The 12,068-nt window shown below is 44.1% G+C and overlaps 1 protein-coding gene across 2 annotated transcripts in view; it reads left to right on the top strand.

Moving 5' to 3' along the window:
* Positions 1 to 911: 911 nt before the first annotated feature.
* The window catches only part of BCL2L13 (BCL2 like 13), a 40,672-nt gene continuing 29,515 nt past the window's right edge, over positions 912 to 12,068 (top strand). The window contains exons 1-2 of one of the 2 annotated variants that reach the window (XM_008920628.3): positions 912 to 1,000; positions 5,710 to 5,910. In XM_008920628.3, the coding sequence (XP_008918876.2) occupies positions 5,778 to 5,910 (133 nt within the window). In that variant the 5' untranslated portion in view covers positions 912 to 1,000; positions 5,710 to 5,777. Of the gene's footprint in view, positions 1,001 to 5,484; positions 5,500 to 5,709; positions 5,911 to 12,068 lie in introns of those variants that run through there. The other variant, XM_029963478.1, reaches the window with a different exon arrangement.

Genomic DNA, 12,068 nt, shown 5'->3' with positions numbered 1-12,068 from the left:
CTCTCCGTGGGACTCCGAGCGCCGGCCCCTTCCCCGCGGCCAGGTCACGTGACAGGGGGGGGCGTGGCCCTGCCGCGTCGGCGGAGCCGCTGACGCCGCGCACGCGGCCGCGACGAGCCCCGCGCGCGCTTCCTCTCTCCGCACCCGCCCCCCCTGCCCCCTCATATGGCGCGGCGGCTGGCAAATTAGGGCAGAGCCCGCGCTCACCGCCGAAGCGCGCGCGCGGCGCGTCCCCCCCCCCTTCCCCACCTCACCCCACACACACCCACACACACACACGACACACGCCACACGCATACACCGCCCCCGGCGGGAGCGACCCGCGAGCGGCGGCCACTGCTTCCGCCGGGCCTCCTCCTATCAATACCCGCGGCGCCCGCAGGTGAGGAACGGTAGGGATGAGAGGGGGAGCGAGCGAGCGGGCGGCGGGCTTGCTGGCCTATTATTTACATTATATTTGTTATTTATTTATTTTACCTTCACTTAATTTATTTCATTATTTGGGGGTGGCAGGGAGCGGGCCCGGCGGCCTCGCGCGCGCGCGCCCCCCGCTCCGCGTAGGGCTGGGGGAGCGGGGCGGGGGCGGCGGTTGAGCGGGCGTCGCCACGGACCTTCCTTTCCCCCCCCCAGCCGCGGGGGCGCGCGTCGGGGCGGAGGCCGCCCCCTGGCGGCCGTGCCGCTATCCCTCCCCCCCCCCCCCCCCCGGGGGTCCCGCTCGACCGGGACAACCCCCGGGACACCCCCGGGACACCCCGGACCACGGCGGGAAGCCCCCGCCGGAAGCCCACGGCGTCCCCGCCGGCAGCTTGCGGGCGGAAGGAGCAGAGCCGGCGGCTCCCCGCCGCAGGGGCCGCGGGCTGCGCGTCCCGCACGGCCCCGCCGGTGACTCATCGCGGCTCCGAGCCCGCCCGGGTATAAATATCTCATTCATCGCCGTAGTAACTGAGGGGCTCACGCTGCTCTGGCGCTGCTGAAAACTTGGAGCCGAGTTTTTGTCCAAGTAGGCAGAAAGTGAATGGAAGGTTGTTAATGAAAGCTGGGTTTGCCGTGGTTTAATGTTGTGGTGAGGTAGCTTGAAGCTGGAGAGGATCGAGGACCTTTGTAGTGGGTAACTCACACAGTTTTTGTTTCTCTTCCTAGAAGAGAAGTCACACCATTTGCCTAGAATACTCTAATCATATTTCCCAGTAAGGTTGACTACAACCACTGCCCAGATAAACGACCATAGTATTTTCCAGTATTTCTATCCATTAAGTGCCACCAGAGGATCAGCAGTGGATGGCCATATCGATTCATTTCCAGTAGGGACTGACATGTTTGAACTCAGTAGTTCTCAGTTTATTAAAAACAATCTCTTAGTCATGCTCTCATATACTGTTGGAAAAGTACTCTGCAGAATTTTTATCTCCCAAGTCGATCACGATCAAGTGTATTGGATAGACCTGCCTGTTATGTGAAGTGTGTTCAGAGGCAAACTGCTGCAAGGTTGAACTAGTCCACACATGCAGGTCTCATCTGAAATCCGTACATAAGCCTCCTGGTAAGGTTGCAGAGCGCTTGGATATTTTCCATCTTGTTGATACGGGGTGTGGTTTTTCAACTCCTTGAATTTCGGTAGGTTTGGATAAAGAGCACGATGTAAACCTAAGGCTGTAGATACAGCTGAACTGACAGAAGTTGCCTGTTGCAGAGACTGATATCAGGAGGATGACCCAAACCATGAGCATACCAGTGTCAAGCTGCCCTAAAAATGATTTGAGCGTCATTTTGTTGCCTCTCTAAATTGCCTGTCCATGCTTGAGTGAATGCTTCTGGCTGAGGCCATTCATGCTCTGAAATAACTCTGCAGCACAGGAGGTGTTCTGCTAGAGCTGTCTGGGGTGATTAGGTTTGTAGCTGGTAAGTGAGGCCTGGTGACCCGGGCTGTAGGTGGGAAATGCATCCAGCTCCAGCCTGACTCTGTGTTCCAGTGGAAGTGAAGGGCAGCGGTGCTGCTGTTTGCAACAAGAAGGCAGTCCGTGACAGCACCGCTGCTGTTTCTGAAATACACACTGACACTGAACACCCACTATTTTGTTTATAAACACGCAGCAAGATACTTCGTGAGGCTGCAGAAGGGCAAGTCTCAGACCTGCAGCAGCCGAATAGGTGCACGACAGATCCATGGCAGCTGCTGAACTGTTCCGATGGGCAGCGTTGTGCTGCGTTTTGGGGGCTGAATGATGCCCAGTGAAAGCTCGAGGCACAGTGGCATTTTGCAGATAGGGACTGAAACACAGCAGAGCCTCCTCACTGGGGGATTATATTCGCTGTATTCATTGGTAGCCTTGCTTTGCCCATTATCCAATGTATAACTCTTCTGTGGATTAGGACGTGACAGACTGCATGAAGAAATGTCAGTCTGGCTGGAACTCCTGTTCTCAGGTCGGTTGAGCAGCTCAGCCCACATGGAACAAGTGACAGCAGGGCTGGAGGAGTAACAAGCTAAGTAAGCTTCAACAGGTATAGTCTTCTGTTCCCCCAAGGCTGCAGGAACTGAGAAAGGTGAATTTTTCTGTAGGGAGCAATTGGTAATAATTTTGATCTCTGTAGCTTTTTAAGGGCAATATTCCTGCAGTGAACCTGTTAAACCAGAAGTAACCCTCTAGCTCTTGCTCTGAGACTTATGGAGTCTGTATAATACCTTATTTCCTGTGCTCTGTTGCATCTCCTGTACAAGCTTATTCTCTAAAACTGTTTCTGGACTCTCTTCCGTTTTGCTCCTTTAGTGGAAAGCTCTCCTTCCTCTGATCTGGTCTCTCAAGCTACATGCCCTTTTTCAATCGCACTCATTCCTGTAAAATGGCCTTTTCTGAGATATTTACAGTATCTGAGTCAATATTTCTGTATTTCTTTTTGTAAACAAAACCAGTAATTCACAGTTTGAAATGAGTAATTCGGTTGCTGTGCTGTGGGCTTGTCTCAAAGGAAAACCAGGGCTTCTGAAGTGCATTTCCACTCATGACATTCTTTTGTGTGAAGCTGAAGATTTCTCCCATTCAAGTTCTTAAGTCTCCCTTCTCATCTCAGTATAAAACTACCTCTCAGAATATATTGACCAAAGGGATTATTTTTTGTCATCCAAAGCTGAGTTTTGTCATTCTTTTCCCAGGGAAACCTTAGCCACTATTTAAATGCACTGTGGTCTGATTCTCTCTGTTTCTTTTTCCTCCTCTCTCCAGAGGTGCTGAGCTAAGCAAGCTGAACTTTTTGTGAAGTAGGCCTCCCTGTTGCACATGGATCAGTGTGCTGCTCTGGAATCTCTTGCTTGTTGTCATCAACTTTTTTTCTGTCATTTTCTGCGCTGATATGGAATTATATCTTGAAAAATAATCTTTGTCGTACGTCCAAATTTGTTCTTTGATCCACAGCCTAGTTTCTGGATGTCTCTGGGCCATCTGTCAGGCTGATTCTTTCAGGAGAGATCAGTTCAGGTTGTCTGGAAGGGCTCCCATGTGCTGTGTAGGCACTGTGGGAAGCACGTTGATTCCAGGGCTGTGGATCTCTGCGGAACAAACCAGAACTGAAACGCGCTGGGGAGCTTTTGCTTTTTGGTGAATGGCATCTTTCCCACCTGGTGATGTGAACATGGGATGTGGTGGTTGTGCATGGGGATCTTGTCTGAAGAGCAGATCTGTTGTTAAAGGATCCTAAAGTCCTCAGAGCAGTTATCTTTCTCCCAAATCCCCTTGTTTTATGGAAGTCTCCGTTTATGGAAGCGGCTGAAGGATAACTGTGCATTTTGCAAAAGCTCTGCTTTATCTCTGCTATGATTTCTTAGTTTTCTGAAGTAGCATACAGTGCCCATAGAGCATTCTGGGATGGAAGAGGCAACATAAATGTAGGATTACTGCTCCAAGGGAAAAGGGATGAGGGTTGACTTAAAGTTTCGACATTGTTTCCTTCATAAATAAATCATTACTTTGGTTCAAGCTGCAGGAAAGACACAACTGAAGCTTTCTGGTGAAGGCTTTCAGGCGTTTTTGAAGACGTGGTGCAAGAGGCAGGGCTGCCATAGTACAGTCTTCATGAAAGAGTCCTTTTCTGTTTTCAATACTGAATGAGTTTCAGAAACTAGAGTTTCTAAAGATTAAAGAAAGAACACTTAGCCAATTTTACACCAACTCTTTTCCTTTTGCAGCTTTTAGTTCGATGGGTAAATTTTTCTTTGCCAAGCTACCTACTCACACAGCAACCATACCGCAGCACAGTTCTAGTTCTGTTTATCCTCAGTAACCACTGTACAATTGCTGGTAATCCGAATTCCTCTTCAGGGAGGAGGGATTAGAAGTTAGCCCAGACATCTTGAATAGCTAGACAGGTTAGTGCTTTTCTTTTGCTTGCTCAGTTTACTATTATTATTTTTAATCTCGAGCCGTCATTTGCAGCTTGTGCTTTGGGTTTGAAACTTGACTTTCTCTCTTAGTCTCAAGGCGTTTCCAGAGTAATCAAGAACTCTCTTGAGATGGTCCAACTTCTGTTCCCTGTATATAGCACTTTGCTCATTCTGACTGCTTTAAACTTTAAACTTGATTTAAATGCTTCTTCTAAATGCAACTGCAGGCTCACACTATTTAAATTGTCTGGCTCCTTTCAGTGTCTCTTTAGTAGTATGAAATATTTGCGTGTCTTTCATTTGGACATTCATTCTGATGGCCAAGAATAGGCTACTACTTGTTTGGGAATGGCTCTTTGAAGTCATGGAGAACTTAACTTTCAGAGTTTATCATAAACCCCTAAATATTACTGTTTGATTCATTAAGTTGATAGCATGTTGGAAATAGTTATCCAGACTTCACCCAAAAAAAAGAGCTAAACCATGTTGATTAATCTGAAACATCCTTTCAACCTGTTGCTTGGCTCTTTTCTCCACTTCATCTTGTTTTCTGAGTTGTTTTTTTTTTTCCCTTGTCCTTCATGACTGTTTTCAATTTCTCTCCACTGTAGTGTTTCCTGCTTCCTTATTTGAATGTTTGAAAAAAGCAACAAAAAAGAAGAGTAAAACAGGGAGGTTCTTTGGCCAGATGTTGCTGTTAGGTGTGGCTTTCTGGTTTATACTTATTAATGTCTGGGTGAGAAATCCAGGACACACAACCATCTGTTCTCCCAATCCCTACAATAATGTGGAATTTTCTCTGTTGAGCATATGTTTTCTGTTGCTCTTGGAACATTGAAATGAATTCAAGGCAATTGTGGTCACTTTTTCTGCATTACAACTTTTAAGCATCGTAACAGTGAACCTGAGAAAGCAGAGAACTGGGAAAATATTCATGGGAGGCTTAGGGGAAGAGAGATTCCTCCTCTGTTCTTCAGGGGAGGAGAGATTCCTCACAACCTGTCTTTTTACCTCACACTGTAGTTAAGTAGGTCTTCAGAATCTGCCAAGACCTCTTTGTGTGGTTGAGCTGGGAGGCGTTGGGAGGAGGACGTGTGGTGGGGAACTGCTCAATTTGCTTTCAGGTGAGAGTTTGTGTGCCAGGCCAGAGCTGGGCTGGGGCGCAGTTGGGTTTGCTCTGCATGGTTCTTATTAAAATAAGAATGCATAGGATATCAGGGCAAAAACCTGGATATTGCTTCCGGATTGTTACGTAATTCCTGGTTATGTAGGAGTTCACGACCTGTTGCAGCCTTACAAACAACCAAAGAAAACCCTCTGCTCTTCCCTTACAGTCTTCCCGGGCTCCCCGGAGCGCTCCTGCCGTGCCCCACGAGGACACTGCCGCCTGCCCGCCAACCTGATGGCGTCCACTACTGCTGTGCCTGTAGGATTCCACTATGAAACCAAGTACGTAGTGCTCAGCTACCTGGGGCTCTTAGCACAGGAGAAGCCGCAGGAGCATCCTCCTCCTCCTCCTCCTCCTCCAGCTCCAGGTAACATTTGCATATTCATCTGTACCATTTACTTGTGCAGCTCTGCTTGCAGTTAGTTCTTGGGCTGTCGGCGGAGCGCGAGCCTGATGTTTGGTGTCACGCATCTCTTGTTTTATTCCCTGAAAACTGAATTGAATTTCAGTTGAAATAGAAGAGATGTTGATGGAAACGAAGCTGTTTGTATGTAGATGACTGTTTTAGTTTGAGCTACGTCAGGGCCCACTGGTGTTTATGAAGCAAGTAAGTGGTTTTAGTAGCTGCCTTCAGGCCAGGAGGGATGAATATATATTGTCTTCATTGAGTTTGAGCCCATGCTTGCTTTTCTGGGGACACAAGTGGAAGTAAGCAGGGCTGAGGTGGTGTTTACCAGCTGAGTGATGGCTTGAGCAATCAATCTCCTGTGCTAAATACTTCTGCCCTATTACATTGAGGCTTCTGTTGTTGTCAGTCAGTGGCAGTGCTGAGACAGGGCCTATGCTGCACCTAATTATTTATTTATTTATAAGAAGTCAAGGACTGCGTGGAGTCAGGTGGTTCTTCCAGAACAGGTTTATGCATAAAAGAGGTTAAATAAATAAATAGAAGGCAAAGTAAAAGAAGTCTGGTAGATTGTGTTTGACATAAACCTGGGGAGTGAAGCTTTTCTCTACTTTGTGGTGGCAAGCACTTAAACAATGTTGTTTATCAGGATTGCTTGGGTGACTTGCTACTTCTTAATGATGTTTCAGTCACTAGTAGTTCCTATGATTCAGAACTTATTCTGCTTAAAGAATTAAAAATACCCCAACCAGACAAAGTCTTTAAAATATTTTTTTTTTTGAACAAGCATTTAAGAATGCATACTGTGTCATTTACTGACCTCAACTGTCATGAAGTGAGGAATTCCTGGAAAGAAAAGATTGCATCAAAGTTACGACAGAAATGATTTTCAGTTTGGCACTAAAGCCTATAGCATATGCTGGTTGTATGATATATAATTCATAAAATTAATTTTAGTGTATTTAATTCATAAAATTAGTCTGAGTATATTTAGGATATGTCTGCTACTTCCACTTTGATCTGTGGTCCATGAAAGGAGAGGCACCTTAGTGCCAAGAAGCTGTTTCATAAAACCCCTAGTTGAAAAACGTGCTTATTTTAGCAATAATGTCTCATTCTGAATATCCCATCCAGTTATAACTGGGCTGTAACTGGAAATGTATTGAGTACATAGAAAGGTTCAGTGTGGAAGAGTCTGCTTTGTTCTTATAAATGCAAGACTCAGAAAGGAAACTGTTAGTCTTAAAGCTTTTTAAAAACAATTTGGCTGTAGTTACCTTTGAAATATTTGCAAGCTGAGAGGAAACCCTTCAACTGATTCTCATTACTGAAACCTCTAAGCTTCTAATTTGAATTGAAGAGCAATATTAAAGCTTTCTAAAGAGGAAGCTACAAGTGCTTGAATAAAAATTTTGTACTCAGGTAAGAGGACTTTAAAGCTCCTGAGTGCAGATAACTATTGAGTCTACATTTCAGATATTGTTTAGATATGTTAGCTTGTGTGACAGCAGGGTGCAGCTGGATTTGCTATTAAAATACCCTAAATCATTGATACTTTACAAATCTGTTCTTTCATCCTTGTTGCTTTAAACCTTCCCTTTTAAACAGGAAGTCTTCCTACATTTTCCCACCTCATTCCCAATACCAGACAGTGCCCACAATGTCTCCTCCTCTTGTCATCTTTCACTTTAAATAGATCTCTCTTTCAGTATTTTTACTGCTTTCTGATCAAAGCCTCTGGATAAAATAATTTCCCCTTACTTTTAATTTGCCATCTTGTTTCTCACTCTGTTTTGTAAAGCCTTAGATGGACTTCAGGCTGTGTTGAACCAAGTGCAAACACTTTATCCTTCTGCTTCAGGATTCGTTTCATTCTTTCCTAACTCTCTTTTCCTGGTGCTGTTCTGCTTTCCATGCACCTGACAGCTCTCATTTGTCTGACAGCTACTCTTTAAAAATCCTTTCTCCTACTTCTTCTCTCCTTGCTTGTAAACAAAGAGTGTTTCCCTGCACTCTAAGGATACGTGTGGCAGCAGCCCTGTGGTTATTTAGAGGTGCTGTATCCATCTTCTCTGACTGCTGAGTAGTTTGTATACAGTCTGTATCTCCTTGTTGTCTGGCACGTGGCTGATGCCTCCTTGCTGTACTCTGCTCCCTGTGCTCTATATTCTCCCCTAGGAGAGGAGTAATACCCATAATGGATATTTCCTGCCCTGCTAATGCACTGCTGGGACATAGATGGGTGTTACAGTGTGGTCTGAGAACCTGATAAGAGCAAGAGAGATGTGAGAGCCGGTAAATGAAAAATGGACAGTTGTTGTCTAAAATCCCGTCATGAGGAGGAAACTTCTGGGGTTTGATGACTGTGACATAGGAGGGTGATAACAGCTTGACATTGCATCGTGCTTGCCAGTGTGTTTTTCAAGCACCATCATCAGTCTGATGATCCCAAGTTCCTCCCATTGTTGATTTCTGTGGCACTTCAAAACACTGGTTAGTTGTCTTTCTACTCTGTATGGTTGAATTGTGAATTGAGAGGATTTCAGTAAAAAGCACCTGTTGCTTAATCTTGTTTTGCTTTAATTTGGTTCTTGTGCTGTCAGACCTGTCATGGGAAAAAAGCAGTGATTTGGGCTATTGCCTGTTTCCTTTTCAGGTGCAGAACACTTCTCAATTTTATGTGTCAGTGAGACATTGACTCTGGTTTATGGTACTTTCCTTTGTTTATTCTTTTTAAATCCAAATGAGTCCTTACTCAGTCTGTTTTCTGAACCACGTTACATTATAATGGGAGTATCCAGAAAGACTAGTTCTACTTTGCCCTCATAGTTTTAACCTCTTTGGTCTCCCTCGGTGTGGGAGAGTGAGGGACTCCTCTAGAGGGCAGTTCAATGCAGGATCCTGATTGCAGCCTCCTTGTGTCACCTGCTGGAGGATCTTCTGCCTTTCCATTGCATGTGTACAGAACATAGGAAATAAGGAAATAAGGCACACTTTACTTTTAAGGTGTTGTTAGTATTTCTGTACTGCTCTTGAGTCTCCTTCTGCAGCAGTTTCCCAGATTTCAGGCAAAGTTTCAACAGTCCACTTAAACCAAGGAGTGTATCTGATGGGCCAAAAAACCCAACCAAAAAAGCAATCCTTCCCAACACGAGTTGGAAGTTTCTCTCTTATCCTACCAGAACCAGTAGGAGAGATTAAATGCTTTTGTCCCTTCCTTTCCTTCTCCCATCACCTGCCACAAACCTCTGCCTTCCTGCATTCCTTACTAAAGAGTTCTTTTTCTAATGTATGACTTTTTGTTCCAAAAACTCAGATAAGATTAAATCTTTAAGTTACTTGGTAGGTTACAAGTTAAAACTTCTCCTTTTTGCAGACATAATATGTTTTGCAAGACTGATGGTTTTCAGAGGGTTTTTATTTAGTGAATAGAGATTCAGACAAATTACACAGAAAATTACCTCCTGTGTTTCCCTTTGGATCTCTTGGTTGTTCTTGACTTTGTTGGAAGAAAGATGCTTCAATTACAAGCACTGAAATCACTTTCCATTTCAAGCAAATAAGGCCAATCTAAGTCAACACCTGATTAGTACTTCCAAATTTTTGTTTAGATCTCTTCTCTTCAATGCAGGGACTGAAGAGAGAACCATCTGTGGTATTCCAGACTCTTGAAGAAAAGATGGCTTTACTGGACAAACCAATCTTTTAGCATTACAGCTCTGTAGTTCTCTGCAGTGGATTTCAGTGCCTCCAGAGGATAATCCAGCAAATTTAACTGGGAAATGTTTGAGAGATTTTTCCTATTAGTTTTGGCAGAATAGTGATTCTGCATAACAGCCACTTCTGTTTATTAGAAACAAAGTCCATCAGCAATAAATTCTGTTACTTTTTGGTAGGTTTTCAGGTAGGTGGATAGTACCAGTTGCTCAGATAAATTGATAAAACACACAGAGTAAGATCTCACCTGTGTAAGTTCGTGTGGGTTGAGGCAACAAGTGAGTACATATATTTAAAATGTGTGGAAACTCTCAGCTGTCTGTTCATTGGATTGTGGAGAGATGCTTTAGTACTTTTTCAGAACTTTTTGTCATACCTGTAACTACTGGTTCTTACACAGAAAATAAATATCAAATATTGGAAAACATCTCTACATTTCCCCCCCTGAAGTTACACTCATTACAGAAGCTTCCATCTGCTGAAATTGTTTGTACTACTTGGTTTTTAAGTGAGTCAAAGTACTTTGTTTTTGTGATTCAGTGAATTTGTATTATAAATACTTCTTTGCGTTTCATCAAGGAGGGACTTTTAGTGTATTCCTCTTTCTTAATGTAGTTCCCCATGTTTTGGTACCATCCCAAGAGCCTGTGGCTATAACAGAGGTTATGAAGGAAAGTAGTTTTTCTGTGTTTTCCTTGACAGAATGAGAAATCTTGAATAATCCCTTAACTCAGAGAGCATCTGGAAGATTGATAATCAGTGCCACTACTGCGTGGTGACATAGATTAGTCAAGAGGTGAACAAGGTTTTGACAGTTTTTCAGTTTCCCTGAGGTGTCTGCTATCCACAGTACTTCAATCCAATTATTATGTTCTTTAGACCATTTATCATCTGTTTTGGAATCACTGTATGAAGTGCTGTAGGTAGTTAGTGATCAAACCATTTTTGTGGTTTCCCACACACGTCTTAGAGCTGAGCAGTGTTGAACTGGGTTACTGGGAAAAATGGTTTTTTTTTCTCATTCTCTGTCCCTGTAGGAAATGAAGGTGTTTTTTAGGTGATTTTAGCTTAGGTGATTAACTCATTTGTTAGAAGCTTTCCTCTTAAGGAAAACATGCCTGCTTTGGCTGAAAAAGTACACGTTGTAGTTGAGGTCATGGTAATGAGGAAGCTATTCCCTGAACTGAGGTGAGGAAAGGGAGTTTTTGGAGTGTGAATTCCCTCCAGGAATATGAATTCCCATTTGACTAAGCCTCCTCTCTGCCTACAAAAAACCCAAAAGCAAACAAAACAAACAAAACAAAAAAACCCTGCTAGTTGGCAATGTCTTGTCTCTTTTTGGTTCTTAATATTTTAGACTTTTTTAGTTTTTTTTAAGCTAAGCCTTTTCATTAAAGGATAAATATGTTTGTAAAGAGATCTCTCCTTGTAGTTGCCACTGTCCCTTGTTAGCTGCAGTATTTGGCCCAAGCACTGTAGAGTCAGATGTGCAGACTCTCCAGCTCTGATGAATGACTTCCCATCCCTCCTCCTCCTCCTGGGATCAAACCTGGGGAACGGGTTAGTCTTGTATTTTTACCAAACTTCTGGAATGGCCTTACCATGGAGTTTTACTGAAGTATTACATTTATTTAGTAGTCTGATGGGCAGTGATGTGGTGCTTGATGGACTTCTAGAACACAGTTTCCTCTGCTTTTCAAGTACCTCCAAATACCTGAAAGCCAAAATCTTAACGAGAACACAGTTGTGCAAAAGGGAACATTTATCACATAAATAGAAAGTAGAATGCACTAACCTGTTGTGTAAGACCGTGTAACAGAGGTTTGTTGAGCCTCTGGGTTTGAAAGAGGCCTTAAAAGGGTTGGTTTACCCAAAGCCCACAAGAGGCAAAGCCATTTCTTGAGCACAGGAAAGCACTCGGTGTTTGTGGCTCTTACAAGCCCCGGGGTGTGACCATTTGCATCATTAAATGCTGAACGTACATTCTCATCTACTACAAACTGATTCTGCTGTTTTATTCTGCCTGTTTGCAAACAGACTTGGGATTTGTCTGAAGGAGAAAAAGATACCCCTCAATTAGGACCTTTGCTGTTGGACTGTGCTGTTCTCCAGCACCGTGTGCAGTTTTTGTTGGTACTGGTCAACCTGCAGGAGCTGCAGAAAGCTGAAGTCCATTCATAATTGAGGGAATAAACAGTGCAAAGTCACTGGTGTGGGAGGGGTAGGGGTTTGATATTTTGGCATGACTGAACAGTCAGGTGCTCTCGGAATCAGCAGCTGCTGCAAAGTTGTGGGTGTTACGAGATGGAAACCATTGACTGCAGCGCTGATTATCTAAACAGCTCTTTTGTACCCTGGCAGCAATGGAATTTCTCTTCCTTCCACTTTCCGGGTGACTTCTT

The sequence above is a fragment of the Manacus vitellinus genome, unplaced genomic scaffold, assembly GCF_001715985.3.
Source record: "Manacus vitellinus isolate BGI_N305 unplaced genomic scaffold, ASM171598v3 scaffold_5_pilon, whole genome shotgun sequence".
Lineage (NCBI taxonomy): Eukaryota > Metazoa > Chordata > Aves > Passeriformes > Pipridae > Manacus > Manacus vitellinus.
Note: the sequence above shows the minus strand (reverse complement) of the source record. Positions and strands in the feature narration are given on the sequence as shown.